Consider the following 26,480-nt stretch of genomic DNA (forward strand, 5'->3'; position numbering starts at 1 on the left):
TTTGATTAAGATGGCTTAAAATTTGAGCTTTAATTGAAATGGAAAGAAACATTCCAGAAGGATATATGTTTTATAGATTTAACTGAATTACCAAATTTAGTTTCCATTGGACATTATTGCAAATATGAACATTAAATCATAAGCGCCAAATAGGAGAAAATTCAAAAAAGGATATAATAATCATAACATATCAGAAGGGATTGGACCAAATGCTTTTGTAGGCAGTTATCCAAATGTACGATGTACTGACACATTAGCTCATTGGATGTAGACACCTTTGAATCCACCTGAAAAAACCTGGGAGGCCCTGACTACATCATTTTCCTGGCAAGCATCTTCTCCACCAGCAGTAAATCCCAACTCAATACATATCTGAAGTGATATACATTAGAGGGCATGTGCTTAAGAGTATTAAGTCAGCTTAAATTACTTGGGCAAAAAATGTTTTAAGTTTGTGATACAAATAAATCTAAAAAGGAGCAAAAAAAATTGTGAGAGAGAACACCACTGCAATATTAATGCCAAATTGTTACTTTTTTTTTTTTTAAACAGGTCTGTACAGCAACATAGCAAAGAATGCAGTGATCACAATTCAAACCAGACAGCAACCTAGGGGAATGCTAATCCTGTATACAGTACAGCAGAAACACTCCCATCTCCAGATGCTTCAAATACGTTGGCTACCCTAATGCACTCCAAACCAGTTCTACCTACATAGGACATTTTGGTGTGAAAAAGTTTCTGTAAAGTTCCCTTTGTTTCCAGTGTTTTTCTTGTACAAAATATTACAATGTTTTTATATATATTTACAGACTTGCACAGCTAGAAAAATACAAATTACAATTAGGCTTGGCAATCAGTTCTTTTCTTTAAATACATATTTCAGAGCAAAATTGTAGTGGTAACGTATCCTGCACTTCAAGCATTTTTTTCCTTAAGCACATCAAGCATAAAAAGCATGATCGCAGTGAGATGTGTCACAGTATGTGCAACAAATGCAATTCATCAACCTCCTGGCATCAGGAAGATAAAAGACGAACGCAATTTATGCACGTCAGTGGCACCATATAGAAAATCCATAACTGAACGTTAAATTCCTTAATAACATTCATTAATTTCACAGGCAGAGCCTGTTTAAAAATAAAAAGGACAACCACTGTAACTTTCAGGAAAAGCAGACACCAACTTCATGGGGTACTATACATCTTCAACACAAATGTAGCCACAGCTAACACTTCAGGGGCATTTGTTAGCTCCAAGCAAGCCCCAGGATTTTAAACGTTTTTGCCTTTTAAGTAGAGGCCAGGGAGAATTTTTTTGCTTTAAAGCTACAGTATCTCTCATTATGGCTTTTAACACCCTGCCTTTCACTGAGATGAGGTATGTGTTTCTAGTGAAATGGTAACAGTTGAGCAAAACAATTTTCAATGGACCACAAAACTCTGCAGGCAGGTGTAAACAGATCTTCGTGTAAGAGGTTGCCAAACCGAATTGTAACAGTGCAAAACAGGATTTTTTTTCCCCGTTAGGAAAAAGTTGTCGAGGCATCTAGGACACCGCTAGTAGTTGTCAACCCACTGAGCAAATCCTCTTTCCACCAGAGTTCTGTTTATTGACACCACCTGAAGAAAGGGGAAAAAAGAAAGATGAATAAACCACTAACAAGGAAGGCCAAGTTCCGAATCAACTGTGTGCATTATCAAACTTGAAGCACGTTAAAGAAAAGTATGCCAACATACCTCATCTCCCATCATACTCCACAACTGTATCAGTGGCAGACCTGTTGCACTGTCATAATTTGTGACCTGGAAACAGAAAACAGCATGCAGCAATTTGGTCTCATCCATGATGGATGCAAAGCTGCACGATACTCAGTTCTTCAACCCACGTGCAGACCAGAGGAAACAGCTACTGCCAACAGGCAGCTGAGATACAGCTGGCAAGTTTACCTTATTTGTTCAAATCTTTGCCCTTGCCAGAATTATTGATGCCTTTGAGCACTGCATTAAACCAAAGGAAGTTATAAAACTATCACAAACACTACCAAGCTTCCCACACATCTCATTTCAATTAGTTTCTGTGGGTAGTTACAGTCACTATGAGAAACACTTCAAAAGAGGTAAAGTCCCCTTCAACACGATCTAGCGCTGTGTGTGGAAGCCTGTGGGCTCTACCAGAAGCCCTTCTCTCTCTAACCAGCCATGGGCCACATCTTGTATGTCAGTGTGGCAAGAACAATCCAGGCTGGCAGGGCAGTGCTTGATCTGCTGCACAACAGTCCACTTTGGCTCCATTCAGGTAGCCATTCTCAATGTCTGCATCAGCTGACAAAAGGGAATACCTGCCCCTTCCTTTGCGCATCTCTTAGAGGCACACAGTCCTGTGCATGGTGATGCTATGCAAGGCTTTTCTCAGCCTGTTCTCAAGAGCTGAGGCTTCTCAACAAGAATCTTACCCAGCAGCCAGGCTTACAGGCTCTGGACTTTGTTTCTGATTAACACACACACACTGTACTAGGGATAGAGAGGATAACAGCAGCAGTAAAATCATCAGCAAGTCTTTTCCAGACAGCTCTCATGTACCTGCGCCAGCAGTGCTGCCCCTCTGGTCATCTCACTAACAGCAGCGTCAGCTTCTGATGAAAAGTGATCCTCATCTTTGGAAAGAAAAGAACAGGAGAAAACAAGTGAGATATTCACAGGCTTTAAAGTCCAGAAGGCACCATTCATCTAATCTTGTCTGACCTCCCACATAAGTTAGGCCAGAGAGAATCCTCACCTACTGCTGCTGCAGGCATTTGCTGAAACCAGTCTATTAAGCTGGAGATCACAAGTATTACGCCTGCTGCGTTGCTGAAGGGAGAGGATGAAGCGCTTTTCAAAGCCACTAGCTAAGTCAACGTGAACATAAGCGGTTGATGAATTAGGAAGCTTTAAAGACAGAAGAGTTCTTTTGCAGTACCTCTGCCATTAATATTTTGATCCTTAATGAACTAAGCTCAGAAGCCTCAGGACTTTCCTGACCCTACAGCGTGCAATACTATAAATAGAAACTCTGAAACATTTGTCCCACAGGCTGACTGGCACTTGAATGGTGCCAAATGCATTCTGCAAGCACCGGCAGCCCAAATCTCACAACCTGCACAGCTTATGGGGGTACTGCTGCTAACTCCACACACATAATGCAACAGGAAACTCTCACATCCCAGCCAATAAAGTTAAAATCTACACAGTGAAGATGAGACAGGACAGAATTGTTTTCATTTTGGAAGAAAGTTGCTTATTTCCTATCTAAAGCTTACAAAATAAAGTTTCCTCTTCATGCTCCCCACCTTGAGATGATCTCCAAAATCAAAGGAACTCCCTGCACCTCCAGAATACTGAAGGAGGCAGATTTCCTCAGGGAACATGCAAACCCCTCACCTCTGCTAGCAGCAGCATAAACCCTGCCACCCATCTACAGCATTGGCAGATCCCACACTGCAGTCCTGCCAGCCACAAGTTCCAGTGATTAAAACCTGACCTGCCCCTTTATTGTACCCCTTCTGCACCAGGGGGCCAGGATTTTAGACACCAGTACAGCAAACATTGCTAGCAAAACCAGAATCTGCCACCAGGGGGTGGGGAGAAACAACTGCAAACACAGCAAGCATTTCCAGGCAGGGACTGACATCCCAGTGCTTGGAGGGCAGTCTTTTCAAGGCAGAATGTGCACATCAGTCTTTTCAGCAGGAAAGTCTCAGGTATTTGTCTAGCAGACTGAAAACCAAGTTTGCATTTACAGCTCCACTACGTCAGAACGCAGCAGAATCATTACAGCTGTTTCAGTTACATCCTGCCAGTCCTGCCAAACTGCTGTTCAGAAGAGTAATTCATTCTCTCCTCCATACAGGAAAAAGCCTGGATATTTATTATCTTCCTCTTGAAGAAGAGATTGTGCCATACTAGCAGGTCCAGAAGAATAAAATACTATTTTTCAAGTCCTTGATCTCATCACTTCAGAGGCTGCACTTGCAATAGGAGGGATAAAGCTTAGACAACCACTGCTTGCACACAGCTGGTGTGCATTTAAGCCTGCAGGAGGAACACCAATGGTACCTCAAGAGCTCCATTACCTGGAAGTGGCACCACGTTGTCTAGTAAAACTTCTGCTCCTTGGAAAGGTAGTGTTACAAAATCAGACCTTAAGAAGAGAATCAGATCAAAACAAGAACATGGCTTTAAATCTGTGTTCTTTAAGGTGACACTGTTTAATCAACTGCTCTAATAGGAACTCAGTTTATAACCGATAATGGTAAAAAAAAAAAAATCAGACTATTCCACCACCAACCTAAGTAGAAGCAATAAACTGCCTGATTAACAGGCCAAGTCAGTTTGAGCTCCAAGCAAATATCAGCTCCATAACAGAGCCTATGCGTCTTACCTCAAAGCCCTTGGGCACTCTTCCTAAAACAATCAAGTACTTAACACGCCTGTATGCAGCTCTCCCAGCCAATGGGGATGGAGCATATAGAATCTGAATTTTAGTTCTACCTCATTGATTAATGATACATTTGGGACTCTGGAAGGCATCCTTTTACTCAGTTTCCAAGCTGAAGTGGCAGAAGTTGCACGGTTTTTTTTGAAGGGAAGAGGAGAGAAATTGCAAGAGCTTACCGTGCACCCAAGAATTCCAAACCCACTGCTGGGACAAACCATTTTTACCATCTCCCGCTTCAGCAGAGCAATATCCTTCAGTGATTCAAACTAGATGGATGCTTTCGATGCAGATTCAAGCCAGATATTACCTCAGGTTATGGAAGAGGAGCTACAGACCTGATTTGTCTGAGCGTGTCAATCTTCACTCTCTCATATCCTCCATAGTCGACGTATCTGATCTCCACTTCACCACTGTCTTTGAAGTAGCCAACAACTTGCGCCCGCCACCATGCCCCGTCCAGGCCTGGAGCAGCGCAGATAATACCAACTGCAAAGCATAAGAGCACAGGGAAGAGAGGCTCAGCATTAGTAGATTTCTAGAAATCAGCACTTCACGCATTAGCAGTTCTGCACAGTTATTTACTGAGAGTCAACAACATTTCTTATGCTGCTTTTATTTTCTTTCAACACCTCTCACATCCCCATCAGATAAAGCCTGCAGGTGAGACCAGAGATACGCATTTTACTGCTAAATCTCAGCCACTATAATGCTGTTCTATGCAGATATCCATTCGTGTTCCAGCCTCTGGTCACTAGCAGCAGGGTCTGCTGTCTCCAACAAGGAAAGCAAGTGCTGATTACTCCTTCCCTGTGATGCACTCTCCACTTCACATCACATCTGAGTCACTCACCTTCCACAGGTGTTGGCAGGGTTGGAATTCCAGGTTGAGAATAGCAGACATACATCTGCTGGTCCAGGCTACGCAGGACATGGAAAGTGGGATGCGTATGCTGCTGTAGAAACATGTGTCCTGCATTGACTTGGTTAGCCACAACCACTTCTACAGTGACTCCATCTGGGAGCATCAACTGCCACAGGGAGGAGAGAAATACTCATCAGCTTTGACTGTCACATAAGCTTCAGTTGCATTTAGAGACACTGTTTAATCCCTCATTCCACCAGCAACTCCTGAAGCTAAAAGCCACAGGTGGGAAAACGCTGGCATTCTGGTAGTTTGCTTCCAAAGGCTGCTTTGGATCAGAACCAGAAAGATACTCAGCATTACTCTACACTGGAGGAAACCAGATCTGGGGAGGGGCCAATCTTGTGCACAAAAAGACCATCAGCACAGAGCAGCTGTAGGACTTACTCTACAAAAAAAAAAAAATAAAATCAGGAGAGAGCAGTCAGCAACAATGCAGGTCAAGTCACACTGCACTGTCGATGCCATACAGCTTACAAGGATGCCTTGCCCACAGGATTTTTAACATCAAGGTAATCTTTGCAGAGGCTGTCTAAGATTTGTCACAGAGGAGGTTTTCAAAGTTAGTTTGCCCTACCTACCAGAGAGCCACCGTGCTGGGCAACTTCCCAGAACACAAAGCATTACTCTGCTCACAATACATCAGAAGTGCCTTTAACTTTACTAAATTCAGTCCCCCTGAGCGAAGCCCGTCTTCACATCCATGGAGACAGTTATCTGCACAGTTACTGTACCGATTCTAGATACTCAATGCAAGCAGTGTTTCTAAGCATCTTACAACAAAAGCAGCAAGAAAAAAAAAATCTATGAAACACTAATGTGTAAGCATTCTCCAAATGCAATTAGGTACAATAACGTCATCACAGCCAGCAAACCGGGGCTTACCCAGGAAGTCATAGGGAGGGAATGAAGCGCCAGCGATGGTGGAGGTGGAGCATAGATGTTGGTGAGACTCAGCTCTTTGAACTTCTTGCCAATAAGGCTCAGTGCTTTTTCTACGTGATGCTGGGAACCTGGAAGACAGAAGTCCAGCACAAAGTCTGTTGCACAGATATACTGGGGACACACATGTATCCTATTGTGAAGCAATACAGCTGCAAGAAACGTCCTAAGCTACATCAACAATTAAAAAAAAATAGATTGGCCATTAAATCTGATGCTGGGTTCAATGTGAGCAATGCAGGTTGCCACACCATCATTTCAACAACTTTAGCCTCCAGGATGACCTATTTCACAACAGTACAAGCAGATTTTTTCAGCCACATTTAGTCATTTAGCATCCCTCACAGCCAGAGTCCATTTGCCAATGCACATCCCCTAGCTCCTCCCTCAAAACTGAAGCGATCCTGCAAAGGTCTTTGTTACAAGCTACAGCAGCTGAGAGTGTTAAACTGCACTCTCATCTCAAGAATAGAGTTCACGTGCCAGGGTACAGGTGACCTGGCACACACCCCTACTATAACAGCACTGTCTGAGAGCAGAAAAGTTTTGTAGAGCACTGGACTCATTAAGCCTGTAAAACTGTTTTAAATTCCTTGCCCATCTAATAACAACCCACAAGCTAGGTATTAGACCATGAATAGACACATCTCACCTTCAATGTGACAGATTTGGAAGTCGTGGGAATAAGGTAGTGTTGAGATATAAATTTTGGCACCAGACGTTTGCTTCAGGAAGCTCACATACCTCCCTTGTTTGCCAATCAAGCGGCCAACTAAATGCTTTATGAAAGAGATAAGAAAACAACAGTCAAGAAGAGAAACAGATCAAACAAAGCTGCTCTCCATGCCTTATTTCACTGACATTCCCACATCCCGGAGCACAAAGGGCCAGGCAGGACAAGCACAAGGCAACACTGGACCAGTTTTGTTGGTTTGCGATAACTTAAGGCTTTTTGTACAGATACAAACTGATCAGTGCGTAGTGATCATTTTGACACCCTCATATCTCGCAAAGAAACATGAAAACAAAACAGAATGTGGTAAAGGCCACTGTCTTCCTACAGCAAGTGAAGGAACATCTCCCAATTTGGACTTATGTTTATTTTTAAGGGACTGTATTCAACATGCTACTTTATATTTTGAATAAAACATGTAGCAGTTTTAACACAAGCTAATTTGATTAGAAAGGGAGTAAATCAGGCTACCACGTGCTGGACCATACAATCCTGGAGCAGTTGTGCAGCGTGCACTCAAGGCAGCAGCATGCTTATCCTGACAGAGCTGCTGTTTCACTCCACTGACTGACAGCATCTAGGTCTGCTAGGGAGCAGAACTGCAAGGGCAACAATGTGCACAGCAGCCATGGGTGACTGCATACACGAAGTAGGAAAGAAGGGATGAACGCAGTCCAAAAACCCATATCCTCTCCCTCAAATCCAAAAGAAAACTCATTATAAAGACAGACGCAAGGTGCTCCACAGAATAGCTCAGATCAGCATTCAGCTTGTGAGGACTTTAGACAGGCTGTTAAAACATAATCCTTCTATACAGTGAAAAAAAAAAAATCCTCACCTGCTCTTAATAACCTTGTACCCTCAAACCGTTCTGAAAACGCTTTTGAAGCAACGCACTAACAGGCTGGGGTGGAAGATAATGGGGAGCAAAGAGTTTAACACCCAACATTACCCTGGGTATAGACCTTACGTGCCTCTTGTTTACAGCTGTGTACGGGCTCTTCACTCCTGGTGAGTTGTAACAGGAGCTAAATGCTTAAATCCTTGTTTATTTGTTGATCTCCTTGGGATGGCACTGAGCCACTACCAGACTGCAAGAACCAGAAGATCGCTATGTAGGGCAGGGCAAGAAGCACGATGGGCTGGTGGCTGGTTACCTTTGGAACCTCGATTTCCCAGATAGTGAGGTCGGACTTGCTGGATTCTCCTCCTGGCTTAGAGTTCTGGTGGGTCTCTGTCTTCCCCAGGGCACAGCCACTGTCCACAGAATCCATGCTATTTACATCCGAACCTGCAAAACACACACACACCAGCACTCCAATTACTCACATAATCCACCCAGCTACCAGACACAAGGCCATGAAAATACATCATCTTGCAGAGAGGTTAGGTTAAGCTTTTCTTATGTATATTCACGTGAGATGTTCCTGTACTGAGTTCTGCAGCATTTCAGTAAGGATCAAGCCCTGTCACACAGTCTAAACAGTTTCCTTTTGTTCCTGGAGAGGAACCCGAGTACCTCTGGGAACACAACAGAAGGAAGCCAGAGTTCAGCATGAGTCCTTCAAGCAGGGTGACACCTTATGCAGAGACAGGACACTAAAGTCAACACTACCAGCTTCAATGAGAGCTATGTTAGCACCAGCACAGAGCTGCTGCAGTGGAAAGGTATTCTGCATTTTCCCTAGGGCTTACACAGGGCTCCTCGCAGGGAGTTCAGCATGCAGGGAGGGACACACAACCTATTTGTCTGCTTGTTGCACTGATATCACATTCCTGCCTGAACAAGGGCTGCACAGTGAATCCTGAGCATGCCCCAACTGCCTCTTGTCTTAATATCTCATATGCCTGAAGAAACACAGCACCAGAGCTGAGCTATGGCTTGTTCCAAAACTATCAGTGAATATCAAGAAGGTTTCCCTTGGGAAGGGGAAAAGCAAACAGCCTCCTTCAGGTCAGCATATCACAAGGTTGATCCTTCCTCCAGATTAACACACAGGAACATGAAGACCATCCAGTACAAGACCAAGAAGAAAAGTAATTGAACAGATACTTTACATTTGCTACCTCTGAACTAGTAAGACAGCACGGATGCCAAGAAAGTCAAAGACAAACAGCACAGCTGCTTGCCACAGACTCTCCAGACAAGGAGGAAGATTTAAATCCCACAGCCAGGGTGTGAAGGTCAGCTGTAGGACCTCTTACCCAACAATCACATTAACAACTTTACCTGCTGTATCCTGCCTCCCCAGCCTTCAGCTTTAGCACAGAGCTTTCAGCTCTTGTTATCAGTGGGCTCCACAACCCGTTCTTACATCTTCCCATCACATCAGCATTGACAGCAAGGCAAAACCATACTCTTCCCATAGTTATTCTCACCAGTGAAGATGTTCTGCGGGTTTAATCCTTCATTCTTGGCAAACTCAACCCTTGTCTTGCAACAAGCAGCAACCCTACTATGCAGCAATTACAAAAGACATCCTGTCATTAAGAGCTGTTGGCGCCACAGGATCCTAAAGGATTTTAACACCCATCCCCAAGGTCACATGGGTCAACATTTGCTCAGACAGTTTTGTATTCTGCCAGGCATACATCATCCAGGATCTAGAAGGCAAAAACAATACAGAGACAGATGGAGGAGCTCCACAAGCATTGCTGCCTGTTGAGAATTCTTGGCGTTCACCTACCCTTCCAAGCAAAGAAGGCTTCAGGGTAATTGGTCTGCAACCAAGTGATTTTATCAGGATTTATTAGAGCACTTTGCCAGTTCATCCAGCAGCACCTCAGAAGCCTGCCCTACAGCCTCCCTCCAGCAGCAGCCCACAAATGGAGATAAGATCTCAGTGCTTACTAGAGGCTGCCTGAACTGAAGCAGAAACCATTTGCATTAGAAAATTTCAAGCCAGTAAGGTGTTCAATGCCTGACCTACATCCAGACACACCGCTTCATGAGGACACTCACACGCTCAGCTTTAGACAGTACGCATTGTGCTGAGAGGGAATCAGCCTGTTCACCCCTTTGCAGCACATCATAGAACCTCGTGATTCCATGGTGTGCTGAACAACCAGCTAACACTTGGGATACCCATCTGAGTAACAAGGCTAAATATTCACCTGCTGGGAAAAAGTTAAATACAAAAAGGAATTATCTGAATGCATTGTGAAGCAAGGTGTTACTGCCAATAAAAAGTTTGTTCACCATGTTTTGCAGGAAGCTTTACAAACCCCTTACCTCCTGAGTGATCTCCATCCATCTCTGCCGCCCAGTTACCCTCGTGGCGCGAGTCCGAACCCTCTTCTTTCAGCATCCCATTACTGTATGGCACTTTGCTGTCTTCAGGTAGCTTCGGGGTAGGCGGCTTTTCACTTGGTTCTGAGCTCTGCTCTGCAGAAGTGTCTTGGGTTGCAGATGTGCTCAGTAAGTCCGAATACTGGCCTGATGCCACAGACAGCATTGTGTTCTGCAACGGGTCCTCCACACTTGTCCCACCTTCAGATGCACATGTGCTGCACCCCGAGTCCTCCGTAACCAAGTGTGATTTTCCCAGCGATCCTCCATGGCTTGCCACAAGAGTTCTATCAACTCCTTGGGACTCACTGTGCACACAGTTCTTTACCTGATGGTCTTGTACGTCCCCCTGAATCGGGCTGGATAAACAGCCAAGTGCTAAACAGCTGGAATACGTCACACACTGATCACGTTCCTCTGTTTGCAGGGACGTTGGTACCTCAGCATCGCTCTTAAGATCCGTGTTCTTATCCTCTCCCCCAGCTTCTGCCGCAAGCACCTGGTCAGAAGAAACAGTGCTTGCTCTCTCCAGAGGTCTCTCGACTCGGCTGACTGCGGCCTGGCAGATCCGACTGGACACATCACTTACAGAACCAGACAGCACTTCCTCAGTTGCTGCCAAAATGACCTTGGAAATTATTTGTATTGCTACTTGCTCAATTTTCTCAACTTCTTCCTTGTCCAAACTCACTCCTCTGATCCTCTCTCTCTCCAACTCATTTCCTTTTGCATGTGTGTCCTCCTCCTGACACACAGGTACAGAACTGTTGTTTGATTCAGACATCTTTTCTTCCCTAGATTGCTCCAAACAGGCAGACTCCAAACTGTCTGATAACATCCTAACTGCAGAATCCTGGTGACTCAATACAACTTCATTAGTGAGAAGGGCTTGTGGGGTATTGACTTCCTTCTCCAATCCCAAGTGAAGGGCTGTCACACAGCCAGCATCAGACAGCGCTATTTCTGGCACCTGGCTTTCCTTAGGGGGCTTAAATGAAGACTCATCTGACTGCTCTGCATTGCTGATCTCCTCCATGATTCCCAAAGACCCTTGTGTCAGCACCACCGATGCTGATGGGCACTTAGCTTGGTTTGCACTAGAGCCTGAATCCTCCTTAGGGCTGACTGCAGCACCGCTGTGACACTTAGCGCTCTTTGAGATCAGAGGGAGAGAAACACAAGCAGGGACGTTGCTTTCATCTCGAGAACCTTTAATTTCTAGTTTTTCACTGTCGTCCTCAACGGTGCGGGGCTGAGTTGTCCTTATTGCTGGGGCTGAAAGGTCCCGTGAGAAATCTAACCTCTCGTGAGTCTGACGCATAAGAGAGGGCGTCATGGACCCTGCTGGCAGCAGGGAGGTCGAGGTTTCATTCTCTGGGCGTTCCTCTTCTGGGGAGAGAGGCAGTCTTTGAGGAACACGTGCTTCTGTTTTGGGTGGTGAGTCATTCTCTGGCAGTTCTTTCTGCTTCTCTTCCACAATGGCTATTGCTTGTCTGTTACGATTGCTTGGATGCTTTTTTCTATGGGAATAGATCCACCAGCAGCCAAGAAGTGCCAGCACTCCTGGTATGGCGTATGGGAAGAAAGTGCGAAAGCGTAAAGCCATTTTACAAAGCCTCAGCAATTAATCCTAGAAAGGGAAACAGAAAAACAGCATTAAAGTAGTCACGTAAAACGTAACGAGAAGTTTCATAAATGCCTTGAGCTGCTTCTATTAGCACAACAGGGCTGCTTTCCAGCTGCTTTAAATTGACATCTCTGCTCTATCAGCAGACCAGAGAATGCAACCGTCACCTAGCAGTAGGGATATCTGGACAGTTCTCGCCAGTGCATTTATCCTGGCCAACAGCTTCACCTTCTTTCTCCTGTTGTGCCTTTATGGGTCAGCACTACACACAGGGCAGCATCCCACAGAGCACGTTTCTCCTGCACAGCCGTACTACAAGCATTCAACAACTCAGACTTGATACACCACAGGTCTCCCCAGCTCTCTGCTTTGAAGACAGCATCACGCTCCCAAAAGCATTTTATGGGCTGACAAATACCAGTGACTTACTGCATTTGAGAGACTGACGGAGAGCTGCTTCGCAAACCTCCTCACCCACATCACTGCAGGAGGGCAGTGCGTGGCACACAGCCCACGCCTGCACTTCTGGAGATGCAGAAGAGCACTATGTAGCTAATCTGTTGTGTTATGCACAAAGCAAAGGCATTCCTGAAGGAGTGCCTGCCCCCTCATGATGATGCAAGGGTCCACAATAGCCAGAAGTTCCTTTAAAAGATTTCACATTTTCCACTAGAAGACCAACACAGCTATCAAAAAACCCTGCCCTTTCCCTTATCTAGCCACTACCACCACAGGATGGGTATTCATTAAGAACCAAGGGGCAGTAAGTCCACTCAGAACTTGCAGAACCCTCCGTGCCACACATCAATCAATGGATTTATAAGCTAAGCAGATGGGCAATAAGATCAGTGTCAGCCCTCCCATCTGTCTGCAGTGTGGTTTCTGCTACAAGAACAGAGCTATATAAAGGGAGTGCCACAGCAGTAAATCAGGTCACAGCGCTAAGACAGGCAAGTCACCCTCACTGGAAAAAGCAACCCCCAAGCCAACAGGTGTCACAAGACCAGCTGGATGTGACCACACATCCCAGCAGAGAGGACAACACGGGCAGGAGAGGGTTACTCTGCCCCGTTGCAGAAAGATGCCAGTGGATACCACTGACGGAAGGCCCTGCAGGATTGGCTCCTACACACAAGTGCCTGGGACGTCTCTGAAACCTGACCCTGATCGTTTAGTGACTGAGATGGTGGAACAACATTTGCAAGCCTTTACGTGGCTACATGACCAATGTAAAACAGGAAGGCCTGCAGATGAAGATACCTCCAAGGAATCCAGGCTACAGAGACAGCAGCACACCAAGGATACACAAAAAACCCTAGCGCCTGCAGAGGTAGCTGTTGGCCGCAAGTAAGCCAGTGATAGCATGCTTTCTGGGCCCTAAGAAGCACATAAAGTGCACAGCCAGTTAAAACGAGCTCTGAACAAGCAGCAGCCGAGTCCCCAGCTTGCCGTGCACTGATGAGTCAGAAAGCCACCACCTCCCCACAGGGTATGGGGCCCCTGGGCCTTTCACTGCGGGCTCTAAGGCAGCGGGTGGGCACTCCAGCAAAAGGCACAAGTAGAAGCCAGAGGCTCCTGCGTCACCAGGGCAGCAGCTCTTTTATCCATGTTAGAAGGGTCCTACTGCTCATTCTGTGAAGCCTTTCAATGGGAATCATCCTACCACTCCAACTGAAAAACTGAACCTTGCCCCTCTTCAAGAGGAGTGAAGTGAGACTGATAGTTTGCTTAGAGAAATGTTATTTCAGTTGCTTCAATTTCACAATACATTGGAGGGAGAATAAGCAAAGCAACCCTAAGTGCCTCGAACACCACAGAAACTCAAGCTGGGTTTAAGCTGCACACAGCCTGCAAAGGCACATGGCTCCTGGTGCATTACGGTGGGCAGCAGGATGGTCTCAAAGCTTGCCTACACCATCTAAATTACAGTCTCTGTGCCACCATTAACAGGCAGGCAGGGACTATATCCAGGGCTGCTCCAGCCAGGGACACCACTCAAGATGTGCAGGCTTCGGGTCAGCTGGAGACAAGCACTGATAGATGGAGTATCCCAGCTTCACCCCCAGCAACAAAGGCCTCAATACTCAGCGGGCGTCCGAGAGAACGACATGGTGAGTTTGGAGCTTCAGTCTGTTGCATACACTTTTGGAAAGATGCTGTGAATTTTGGGAACATATCTACCCATCTGCACAGGGACTGCCAGTGAAGGAACATGCCCTGAACTCCTCAGCAGCAGCTCCTCATCGCGTGTGGAGCACTGAGGAAGGGACAGCACAAGTGGGGCTGCTCTGTGAGCACGCAGCCCTCCAGGGCCCAGCACCATGCATCATCCTCCCACATTGCTCACTACCCAGTTGTGTTTATGCTATGACCAGAATCCAGGACACCGACACATTTCTAACACACTGAACAGAATAACTCTTAATTGCAGTTTCAGCCTTTTCTTAAAAGGGGCTCAGTGGGTTTTTTAAGCACTGAAGTAACTTAGGAGCATGCTTTCATGTCTATAAATAGAGCTGTAAGCAAGATGGCACACAGCATTTAGCTGCTTCTTTGCATCAGTATGCTGCTTGGATAAAGACAGACATCACTGTGAATTAATTCCACCACATTAACGAGTGTCCAGGTCACACAGGTGGCTTGTGCACTCCCTGTTCTTCGCTAGGTCAGGGCACTCGTGCCTCCTGTCCCTGCAGCTCCCTGAAGACAGGCCCTGAGGAGAGGCCACACGGGATTTTCAGAGCAGCTGCCCCAGTCTGCTCCAACACTGCAGCAGTGTGCTCCTCCCCACAGCCCAACTGGGTGCGCTCAGCCCAGCAGGGACATCACACCCACCACGAGCCCTGGCACTCCTGGCCAGTTATGGCAGCAGACCTCCTGGAGTGTGCATGCTGTGTGGCCTCCCCAGGCTGCCCTGCTTCAAGCACCACCGTGGAAAGTGAGGCAGCTCCTGCACTGCGGGCTGAGGCTTGGCCCATACCCTTGCTCTGCTCCAAATCCTGCCCCGATGAAGGGCAGGCAAGCTCCATGCACCTCAGCTCAGCACCCAGAGCCCATCAGCTGGACAGGACCACTTCAGACCTTCTGGAATCCCCCAACGAGCAGCGTGAAGTAGCAAAGATGGGAAATATGCTCTAACACCCTTTGAACAGTGATACCCGTCGAGCAGAAACCATCTGGATAGAGATCCCACTACTTAGGAGCACAGCTCTGAAGTCTGCTCTACACCTAAATAAACTGCCTAGGTAAACAGCCATTACCCTCAAACTTCATGAGGTGAAAGCTGCCTCTCTCAGGAAGCATGCAAGCTCTTCCCTGCCCAGCGCTGCTGGCACCCGCACCGTGGTCACGCTCCCCACTCACGATCCTCACGGCGTGGTGCAAGGCAGGGCCAACATGCCTTTCCTTAGGGAAAGCCCGCAGCTGGAACACAAACCAAACCATTGCTCGCCTCGAGAACAGCCTTGCTGCAGAGCACTTACAGTTTACATTTTCCCTGAGCAGGAATTAAAGCAAAACACAACTTGCCTGACAATACCTACACACAACAGACTGTTCTTCAAACGGGCCTCAACTCTTGCCAATGAGAGCAAAAATAAGAACTGTTTTCAGGAGATAGGAGCCATAGAAGCAGGAGACACCCACTGAAAGAGTATTATCTAGTTCCTTTGAGAAGCACAGTATTTCTTAGAGAAGAAAAAACAATCAAGTCAGTCTGTTGACTATGCTTAGTCTGTCTCCACCAGAAAAAACTGATTATCAGAGCAAGTGTTCCAACGGCAGCTCCCAAGTACAACTCTCCCAGTCTTCATGAGGAGCTGGGGAACAAAAACATGCCTCCCTCCAGCTCTGCCTGAGCATTCAGGTCCCGCACAAGCCAATATTTTCTGCACTTTTCACACCTCTTCCTCCAGCCACACACACTACCTTAGCTGAACTGGTTCAGCCACCAGCCTCACCTCCTGGTTCAATGCACACATGAATTAAGAAACCCAGTAACACCTCCCATATCTCATGAATGAGGCTTTTATGTTGTTCTGTGCAGAAGCTGAAGCCTGTGTGCACTGGACAGTTCTGATACATTCTACAGGAGTTACCTCCAGCTGGCTTTCCAGAGTCAGGCAATAGAGCTCATGGCTGAGAATAACGTTTTGGTTAATGTGCTTTGGATTTGGAATTGAGGGGAAAAAACAACACAATTCTATGCAGTAGTTTGGATTTTGTTTGGAGGGTTTTTTTTGTCGCTGTTTGTTTTTGAGCTTGGTCTTTGGAAAGCCTGCCTGCTGCTAAGACAAAAGATTCACATCTATCCCCTGCAGCACAATGGTACATTGTGAGCCACTGCTGCTGCTCATCTGCTGTCCACTTAAGTTTGTCGTAATTAATGCAGAACCATCCCACAAGCTGTCTCATAGGCGTACCACAAACTCAAATTAAAGGAGCTCACAGAAGCCCATTCCCAGCAAGCTCCCCCATCAAACAGACAGCCCCATTATGACCATCCCCATGGAGCTGCACCAACCACACTGACAATAGTCCCACACAGCTCTGCAGTGCAGCAGACAGCAGCAGGATGCCCCACGGGGGACGGGCCTGTCCCGGCCTGGCAGACAGAACACTTCCAAGAGTTATTTGCACAGTACTATCATTTAAGATAAAGATCTTTGCGCTTCCGTGGTATTTAAATCAGAGGGAATTGGTGGTTCAGCCAACCGCTCCTTGGGAAGCCCATTTCATTTCTGGTTTGCCATCGGACTAGTTTCAGCAAGAGCTGAGTTCTGCTCCCAGTGACACCCTGCCACAGCCAGAAGAGCCACAGACACCCCACGCCGGGCTGGCACCTGTGGGGTGCATCAGGGAGGGCCCCACAGGCCAGGCCCCAGCTGCAGCCTGCAAGATGGCTGACCAAAGCCTGCTCTGCTGGTCCGTGCTGTGGAAAGGTGCTGGGATCCACACCTCCTTCATCTCCCCTGAAAGAAAGTTCCTAAAACCATATCAATTTTCCAACACATTCCAGAGACACAGAGCCCTCTCCCCACTGCTAATTCGACCGCTTGGGTGCATGTAGGCCGCTTAAATGCACAGGGCTGAGCGCCGCAGCCTCCCCTGCCAGCAGCAGGGCACAAGATGGCAGCTTGTCAAGTCACATGGCCCCGAGCACTGCCATAACAGAGGGGCCCGGCCCTGACGCCCTCACAACAGGAGGAGCCCACAGGGAAGCTCAGCAGCTCCAGACCCTCAGCCCAGAGGTGATCAGCTTGCCAGCACCAGAGCCAGCACCAAGCACTCACACCTGGGGCCGTTCTGCCCACACCAAGAAGAGCCATCACACAACAGAGCTCACAGAACTGGCATCTCGGGAGCCCACTCTGAACATCACAGCTCACACCAAGGCCCAGCCACAGCTCAGGCATGGGGCTGCTCCCCCTGCTGAGTAATGCCCTCGGGAGGGATTAGGAGACCAGGGAAGGCAGCAGGCAGCAATCCAGGTGGCATTCTGACTTGATTTATGGAGTACTCCTGGTGAGGACCTGGGAGATGAAGACAAGGATGAGCACACACGCTCACCTACCTTAAAAAAAAAAAAAAAAAAGCTGAGGACAATGAGCTCATTCCACTGGTTCACACTACAGTCCCAGAGTGGCTTTAAGCCACCTTGCTTCTTCAGGCAGGCCAAGCAATCCTTCAGTACACACATCCTTATAAGGTTAGAAATGTTTGTAGGACGAGCTTCGCAGGGAAGCCAGACAGCTCATTCCTAAGGCCTGAGAGGAGAGTGCGGCCATCTCCCGGAGCACAGGAAGGCACACTGGGGGCACTGCCCCACAGTGTGGACCCAGCACCGTGGGGGGTCCCACCCAGATCCCACCAGCAGGCCGAGACATGGACGGAGGTAAGTACTGGCCTGACCTGAGCAAGCAGGTGGCTGCATTGGAAGTGCGGCCTCCCCAGCAAGGCCGGAACGCCTCCCAGCAAGCCCTGCAGTTAGCGATACAGCACTTGGGAAATGAATACTATCTGGGTGAAAGAGAACTGGGCAAGGCTGCCTCGGTTAAACCTACACGGGTACACGTGGCCTCTTAAAACTTTCCATACTAAAAATAACCTGCAGCACACACTCTGCCTTATAGGAGGCAGATGAATGAGAGCAGACAAAAACCTAAAGAACTGGAAGCCCTACAAGTAAGAACAGAGGAACTGCTGCACAGGAACAGCCCAGAGGTGGCAAACCTGAGCTGCAGCAACCTGCCTCCTCCCAGTGCCCAGATGCCTCTGTGGGAGGCTGCAGTGAAGGGTGCCCAACACAGACCTCACAGGACAGGTCCATGAAGCTGCAGCCACCTGCCGCCTCCCCAGGCCACCAGCCTTGTGTCACCCACCCGAGGGGCCGCAGGACATCGCAGCATCTCGGACTCCTGCCCGTCCCACCCTGTTCTCCCAGGGCAGTGTACCACAGTCAGAAGGAACATCTGTCACCCAGAGCCAAGAGCTCAGGAGATGTGACTCAGAAGCAGCAAGGAGCCGACAGCAGGTAGGAGCCAGGACCTCAGACAGGATGGTATGTACTTGAAAATAAGTGAACAGGTGAGTTTCTCTGTACTTAATTAAAGCAAAGAGTTCTGCAGCAATTCCTGCCTCTAACACCAGCACTGGGATGCTCCGCAGGCAGTACCTCCCTTCACCGACTGCTTAGCACCAGCTACACAGCTCACAAAGCTGTCTCTCCTGCGGACAGAAACTATTAACAAAGCCACTCTACAATCTTCAAGTATTAAAAAACCAATGAGTCCCAGTTGCAGAGGGGTTATTATGACAAGCAAGAGGCTGAATAAGCTGGTTGTTGTAGAATTAAACTAGAGCCCTGGAACACGAAACACCAACACCAGTCTGCCTTTTATCTCAAGATAAAGACTGCTTTCAGTGTAATCAGCTTCACCGATGTTCCTACAACAGCTCACTCCCTTCCTCTGCAGCTGAAGCCACTGTGCTGACGGCCCAACTTAATCACTACTTCATCCTACAACCCTGCTTCCGTGTGTTCTGCCTCACCAAGGAGCCCAAGCCCAGACCAGCAGAGCTGCTCAGCTCCAGCAGCATCACTTCCAGGCCCTAAGCAAGTCTGAGAGTTGTTTGTATGGACATATTTGCAAGCAGAGGTTTACAATGAAAGTATCAGTTTTGCCAAACTGCATGTTTTTTTGCAGATGTCTTGGAAATCACCAAGCAACTCATACATACACAACCATCCAGTGCCAGCAGCCCTCCCCGCCTGCACTGCTGCAAGGATTAATGCGAGGCCCTGAGCTGATCCCATCTGCTATGCAACAAGCCACAGGTTACTCTATGTAATTAACATTAACCCTATCAGATTATCAAGCTTCTTACTGCACTCGGTACCTTATTGCCTTTCTGCTCCACTGTTTCATTATTCAGTTTCCTCAGCCACAATGGTGTCTCGCTGGGAGCCCTCTGTTACAGGGAAGGCCAAAATCGGCTTGCTGATTTGCCAGAAAGGTGAACTTCAGAAACAGCTTCTGCACCACTTCACAGTGCCACACCTTCATCTTTCTCGACTATTCCTCAAAAATTTGAGGAAGTTTGCCAGTTTGAGTCTGCTTCTGAAGCAGAGCCAGACCAAATGTTCCACTGCTTCGAGCTAGCCAGAAGAAGTTTAGCACACTGGCCAGAGGCCACACAACCTTTCCTTTATCACCCTGCTTTAGACAGCAGAGAAAGCCCTCAGATTCAGAGCCACCTGCTATGGGCAGCGGGGCCGCTCGCTGCTTCCCCCACCCCACACAGCCCAGCCACGCTGACGCGTGCCCTCCCCACCCACTGGGACTCATCTCCAGGTGGGCAGCAGCCAGCACAGCCACACCGTGTCCCTGCTGCACGTCCCACATTACACCAGGGCCTGCGGGTTCTTCCTGAGCACATCTTCTTTCCTCCCTGATGCACCCTACCAGGGGAGATTCAATGCTTTCAAAAGCACTTTTCTTAAAATACTGAAGAGAACCACTCCGTGGTAGTACAGACAAAGCCACTTTGATCACCTTTATAAACTACTGACATATTATAATCATTAAAAATCAGGATTTGTATCATCTTTCCTTCTTTCTGCATTGTTACTCAGCTTGGAAATTACTTCCCAGAACTTCAGAACAAATGCATCCAATGCGTACATGTCTTGTGTTTGCTTCTACATCAATACAAGACACAGCTCTTGCTACGGGCAGCAGTAGTGTAAACTGCAGGTGCAGTTTACAGATGAAAATCTAATCAATCAGTGAAGTAAAACGCCTGGCATACATGCTGATTTCCAAAACCCAGGCATGCACAACACCCAGGGGCAGAGACTAAACTAACTAACCAGCGTACTCCGCACACCACACAACAAAACAGACCTGGATTTTCAAGGAGACAGAACAGAGAGGTTTACGCCACAGCGCTGATACGGCTGTAGGAGGCAGCGTGGGGACAAGCAGGTACGCGGGGAGCAGCACCAGACCTGCGCCCAGGCGCTTGCCGCGACAAGACCTTGACAGAACACTTCTCAAAACAAAAGCTGGGCTAAAACAGAGAAGAAAGAAGTGGTGTTGTTCAGTGGGAAACTGTGTGCCTAGGGCTCAGCTCATTGCAAATAAACCACAGAAGTGCACAGAAGGACAGTGAACATCTGAAGAAAAAAGCACTCCGTATTCACCTACACTGGGAAGGAACAGCAAAGGTTTCAGCACAGCATTTAGACTGAACAAGCAGGAAGATGACTTTTTTTGCATTAATAAGCTTGCTACAAGAAGTTGCACAACATACTTGAGACCTAATCAGAGAGACGAGCTTCACTTTGATCTATATTACAGGAGCACCTACAAGCCTTCGCCCCAGCTGCGCTGGGGGCTGTTCTCATGCCCAGGACGGCTCCCCCAGAGACTGCAGGCCGCTCCTGGAGGCAGGACACAGAGCGACCTTCCTGCAGGCAGCTCGAGCTGAAGACACACAAGGAGCAGAAAGCAGGTATACCGAGCAGATGGACAGGAGCCTGTCCCTTTCACCAGCCAGCAAACAGGACGCTATATGCCATTCCTTTTGAAATATTTTAGAGATGTGATGTGCAAACCTCTTCCCTGCAACCCCAAACACCACAGTTGTTCTTATCCCCACAGTTCAACAGGAAATGGACGCATCCCAAGCTCACAAACAGAAGAGGCTACTCATCAGGGAAAGGGGAAAAAATACAGGATCACACCCTTGAGTTTTATGGGGAGATTTTTATCTCCAATCCTTGCTTCAGAGACTTCAGGCTTCCAAACCACCCGTACAGCCCCAAGCACAGCTAAAGCCCCCACTACAAGAGGCACATGCAGATCATGAGCTCTTGCTAGGAACTGCAGCTATTTATACCCAGAGAGCCCAAACCAGCTAGAGCACACGGGAAGTTTCTCATCCTCATTGCCAGGTGGCAGCAGAGGTCACAGGAAGCACTCCCCAGGACCTCTTCAAGGTCTACAAGCACAGATTTGTTTGCTGAAGAATGATTTAAAACCATCTCATGAAATACTCAACTCTGCTAACAGCAATGCATAGGCACCCTAAAGGCACAGCCAACTTCAGGCAGGGCGCAGCAGCACAGCCCGCATGCTGGTCAGCAACAAAGCAGGGGAACAGCTGAAGAGATCATTTGCAAAAGCAGCAACTGACACAGAAATGTATCACCTGCTGCAACCCCTGTGAGGAGCAAACCCAGCAGCCTGACCTTCCATGCAGCGCAGCACGTGCTGAACAGAACAGCCTCTTGCAGACACCTCAAAGCGGCTGAAGTAAGCAGCTTCAGGTTTCACCAGCCATTTGTGTGAAGCGTACCACAGAAGCACTGTAGTTAGAAATCAGGATTTTAGAAAGGCCAGTCATTAGATCTGGAATATTACATAATTAGAAGTAATTAATGGTTTTTAATGACTTCTAGAAGTTGCTAAGGGCACCTGGGGATACTAACCCTGAGCTCACCGCTCCTCTGGACACTAGAAATATCCTAAATAATTTTTTTGCAGCAATTAAGCACACATGGAAGACAAGAGCCATAGATTAGCGGAGAACGTTGCTTTTACAGCATCACGCTCCTCAGGTAGCTCTACTACTGCACAAACACACTTGCTCTTGAATATGCCTTAAGTCAGCCTGCAACGCTTCCAAAGCGAACACGAGTCTCAGTGCAGCAGTTGGCAGCTCCCAGTGCAGAGCAGCTTTGGCTGCAGCCCTCACACTGCTGTCACCGGCTCCCAGGAGCCCACAAACCGGCGGGTCTGACCCGCAGGTACCACCCCTCGCACTGTGCACAGTGAGGGGAATTCCTGACGCTTCACCCCGTGCGCTGGGGAACAGCTACCTTTACCCCAAGGCTTTCGATGCAGCTGATGAAAGAGAGGGAAGCTCTCTGGGCAAGCACCCCAGTGCATCTCCAGAGCTTTAAGGAATGCGGTTCCTCCAGTGGGTATCTAAGCTTGACATGATTAAGGAGAGCAAACCTAAATAAGAAGCAGCCACCAGAGCGTACAAAAAAAGGGCTCCTGCAGCACTATCCCGTACAGATCTCCAACAGCATCAGTTGTTCCACATCTGACAGCAAACAGCCTGTAGCCTCAATGCACAGGAGCCGCAGAGCCTGACCCTCCTCAGCACCAGGGCCTCAGCTGAGCTGTCAGGAGTCCTTCAGGAGCTCAAAAAAACACCGGAGGCAGCAGGCGCCGGGCGAGCAGTACCAGCTCTGCAAGTGATGCACTACGGTAGCCTCTAGTGAATGCCAAGCACAGCTTGAGTCCTACAGGTTTCTTGTTCCCTTGAACTTACTAAAACTCTAGTTACCATCAGTGCACTAGGCAGCACACGCAAGCAAATCAATCAAACAAGAACTAAGCTGTGAAATGAGTGAAGCCGTGCTACCTTCGTTCTGAAGGAATCACAGGTATGCAGACATCAGCTGATGCCAGCTGGGCACGGCCGCACAGCACCGCTTCAGCTGGCACCCAGGAAGCTCATTAGAGAGAGAGGAGCTTCAGCTCAGCGCAGCTCCACGACTCCTGGCCCTACCTCCCTCCTGCCACGTGCGGGGCCGAGCTCAGTAGATCATTCACAGACACAAAGTAAACACGAGAAAAATAAAGTTACCTTCTCTCGCTACAACTTTCCCCAGCAACAAACCGTTTCCTTTCACCTGAGCCAAAGTCCACAGCGGCTCCGATAACGCTCCCTGGGTGCGAGCACAGCCCCGGCCTTCGCAAAGCAGCACACGGCCCTGGAAACGCAGCGAGCCCGCGCGCCCCGCGGTGACCGCTCCTCCCTCACAGACCGCGGCGGGCGCAGCTCCCGCTCGGCTTCCCGCTGCAGCAGAACGCGACCCGAGGAAGGAATCCCGCACCGCGCCGCGCTCCCAGCTCCGCAATGGGACTTCACGGAGCTCCAGAAGGCGGCACAGCCCCGGCCCGGTAACCGGGACCTTCCTCCTTTACGGGGAGAGGGAGGGGAGCAGCGCCCAGCACAGGAGAGCGAGACTGCACGAGCACAGCTCCGCGAGCAGCGACGAGCCGGAACCGCCGCGCTGCCGAGTGCGGTCCGTGCGGCACACGAACAAACAAACAAACAAACAAACAAACAAAGGAGCAGAAGCGCACGCAGCGCACCGGGCGGCAGCAGCAGCAGCTCCCACCGGGATGACCGCAGCGCAGCCAGGCCCAGCGCCTCAGACGCGGCAGGGACGGCGCGGGACGGCCCCGGCCCCCGCTGCAACCCCGCGGCACCGCCGCCAACTCCGCGCAGCAGCCGCCGTGCGGGGCCGACCGCCGCGTGCCCCCACCGTCCCGCTCGGGTGCCGCTGGGTGACCTCCAGGCCGGGCCGACGGCGCTGACCTTGGGCTCGGCGCGGCCGTGCGGGACCCTCCGCGACCCCCAGAGCGCAACGAGCGGCGGCGCGCCGGACGGGCGCGGAACCCCCGGTACCAGCGGAGCGGATCCGCAGACGCGCCAGGCCCGCGGCCGAGGGCTGACAGCCCGGGACGGAGGGCCGCGAGCCTCCCGGGGAACGGGGCCCGGCCGCGCGCGGTACTTACGGACGGTCCGGCGCGGCGCTGCCCCTCCCGGCGCCGGTGCCCGAGCCGGTCCCGGTCCCGGTCCCACCCGCCGCCCCCCGCCCGCGCCGACCCACGTGCCGCCCCGGCCGGGCCGCCGCGCTGGGACATGCAACGCGCCCCGCCCGCGCGCCCCGCCCCTCTCGCGAGAGCGGCGCCGCCGCCGGGACCGCCCCTCCCGCGCGCCGCGCCTGCGTACCCACGGCGCCTGAGGAGCGCCCGTATCGCCGCCCCGGCGCGAGGAGGAGCCCCGCCCCCTGCCCGGCGCTGTTCGCTGTTGCAGCGCTCCACCGGACGCTGCTGCCCCGTAGCGCGGCTCCGGGCCGGAGGCAGAGGCCGCCCTGCTCCTCGCAGAGCCCCGCGCGACGCCGGGGGACGTTCGGACAGCGAGCACGGAGCGCGCGTCGGCGGCGTGCGGCCGGAGCCTCCGTGTGCCGAGGCCGAGCACGAACGCGAGCCGTGCCGGGGCTGCCGGAGCGCCGCGCTGGGCGCCGTGGGGCTCGGCTTTCATTTCACTGTTCGCGGCGGCGTTCCTCGCAGCGCTGCGCGGCCCCGGGGCTCAGGGCGGCAGCGGGAGGAAAAGCTGCGCCAGGGAGGGGCGACCTGGAGAAATGGCAGAAATAGCGGCTGGGCAGGGCTGAGCTCCCGGGGGTGTTGGGGTAAGTGTTCCGCTGTGGGCAGCGCCCAGTTTGCTGGAGTCTTTTCGTTTAGAGCGGTCGGAAATGGATAATAAGCCGCACGTGGTGTGAAAAAAATCCAGGGAAAACGTTTTTAGCGCGAAGATCACAGCAGATGGCGTGCTAAGAATGCCGTCCTCAGCCGGAGCAGACGGGCACTTGTGCTGGATCGTGAGACGTTACATTTATCAGAGGTCACAAGGACAGGGTTAGGCATACGTGGTAATTATAAACATTGAAGCTTTGGGGACATAAAGGTATCTTTGTGTGCAGCATGTAGCTGAGCAAAACTATGTGATATTGCACGATGATAACGATACGTTAAATAAAACAAATGCTGCTAACAGAACGAATAACTGCTTCCGTGTCTGACCAGTCGTGTTCTTACAGAACAGTCCATGTCTGAATTTTTCATGAGTGGGGCACTGCTTCCTGGCCTGCTAGCTCAACTTCCACGATGGTTTAAAAAGCAAACAAGAGTTCCTGGCAAGAAAAACTGGTGCCATACAAAGTAACAAGAGTACTGAAAATTAGGAAAGGATGGGCAAGTTACGTCAGCACCCTCAAGGCCAGCTTACTCTTGCCTTTTTTTACCTCTGCCTTTGTTGTGAATTACAGGGCTACCCATTAACATCTCAAACAGAACTGAAAAATTAGAAGGCCAGAAGAAGCATACTTGCTGAATTGCTTTGCAGGGTGTTTGATCCAGTTGTTGGAGTGTGACAGCAGTTCCTTGCTTTCAGCTCAATCCTGGTTTCATCTCTGCACCTGTGCCCGTTTGGTCAGCAGCACTGGGTGCTGCAGCAGACCCTATCTGCGGGCAGCAGGCACTGAGCTGGCAGTGAGGGGCTGCAGAGCATCATGGCCAGGTTTCAGCTGCAGTTATGACGGGAGCAGCAGTAATTTTTCCTTTTCCAGGACCACGCGAGACCGGCAGTGAAAACCAAGGACCACCCTGGCTGGAAAGGGACCAGAGGAGAATTGCACCTGGAGAAAAAGATCCCATCCAGCTTTCCAAAGGACAGGATACCCGGAGCTGGTGACGGCCTCTCCTCTTTCCACAAGCAGTAATTCAGCGCACAGAAACTCGGGTACCAAGTGTTTGGAACAAATATGTAAGTTTCTTTCCTGTTTTGCTGTCCTGCCCCTGCCAACCCCTGGCCTCACTTGTGTTTGTATGATGAGGCCTTTACTCCTTCGTCTGCTTTGCGTTGTCCTGAAGCAGGCTCCCCTTTGGCTCACTGCCACTTTGTGCTGTCTCTGGCCCGTGTTCAGTCATGCCTGTCTATAGACAGTTGGGTGGGTCTCCTACACTGCAGAACTCTGCACGTGCTCTCACTGCGAGAAGAGCTGGAACAACTGCCAAGGAGGGGAGAGAGCCCTGGCTGATATTGCACAGCCAGCAAGTGGAGGCACTTCACAGACTGCAAATAAATTAAGGCATAGGGAACGGAGCCCGGGACAGGTGAGGAGGCAGAGGCAGTCACTGCCACCCTGGCCCAGCATCTTATATTGTATCATAACCACAGGCAGCCTCAGGAAGCTGAATTAATGAACTAGGGGTTGGAAAACTCAGCCCCAGTCAGGCCTGTCTCTGATCTGCCTCTTCAAGACACAGTCACTTCACTTACCTGCATCTTTAAAGCCACGCTCTGGATGACAAATTCTCGTACTGCTCAAGAAAGTCATTCT

At 49.6% G+C, this 26,480-nt stretch overlaps 1 protein-coding gene across 1 annotated transcript; it reads right to left on the minus strand.

Moving 5' to 3' along the window:
- AKAP1 (A-kinase anchoring protein 1) lies at positions 1–24,203 on the minus strand. Its single transcript, XM_021415633.1, has 11 exons — positions 24,094–24,203; positions 10,309–11,995; positions 8,234–8,367; positions 6,996–7,122; positions 6,287–6,414; positions 5,330–5,507; positions 4,815–4,965; positions 4,115–4,182; positions 2,583–2,656; positions 1,740–1,805; positions 1–1,622 (listed from the first exon to the last, which is right to left on the minus strand). Exons 2-11 carry the CDS (start codon positions 11,969–11,971, stop codon positions 1,560–1,562), a joined length of 2,652 nt encoding a protein of 883 aa, XP_021271308.1. The 5' UTR covers positions 11,972–11,995; positions 24,094–24,203; the 3' UTR covers positions 1–1,559.

Source organism: Numida meleagris, chromosome 18, assembly GCF_002078875.1.
Source record: "Numida meleagris isolate 19003 breed g44 Domestic line chromosome 18, NumMel1.0, whole genome shotgun sequence".
NCBI classification, from domain to species: domain Eukaryota; kingdom Metazoa; phylum Chordata; class Aves; order Galliformes; family Numididae; genus Numida; species Numida meleagris.

Coding starts and splice junctions, on each gene's coding strand:
- AKAP1 (XM_021415633.1), bottom strand. CDS start 11,971: ATGGCTTTACGCTTTCGCACTTTCTTCCCATACGCCATACCAGGAGTG. Junction 8,368..10,308: donor GGATGGAGATCACTCAGGAG/GTAAGGGGTTTG, acceptor TGTGTTTTGCAG/GTTCGGATGTAAATAGCATG. Junction 6,415..6,995: donor CCAAATCTGTCACATTGAAG/GTGAGATGTGTC, acceptor TCTGTCTTCCAG/GTTCCCAGCATCACGTAGAA.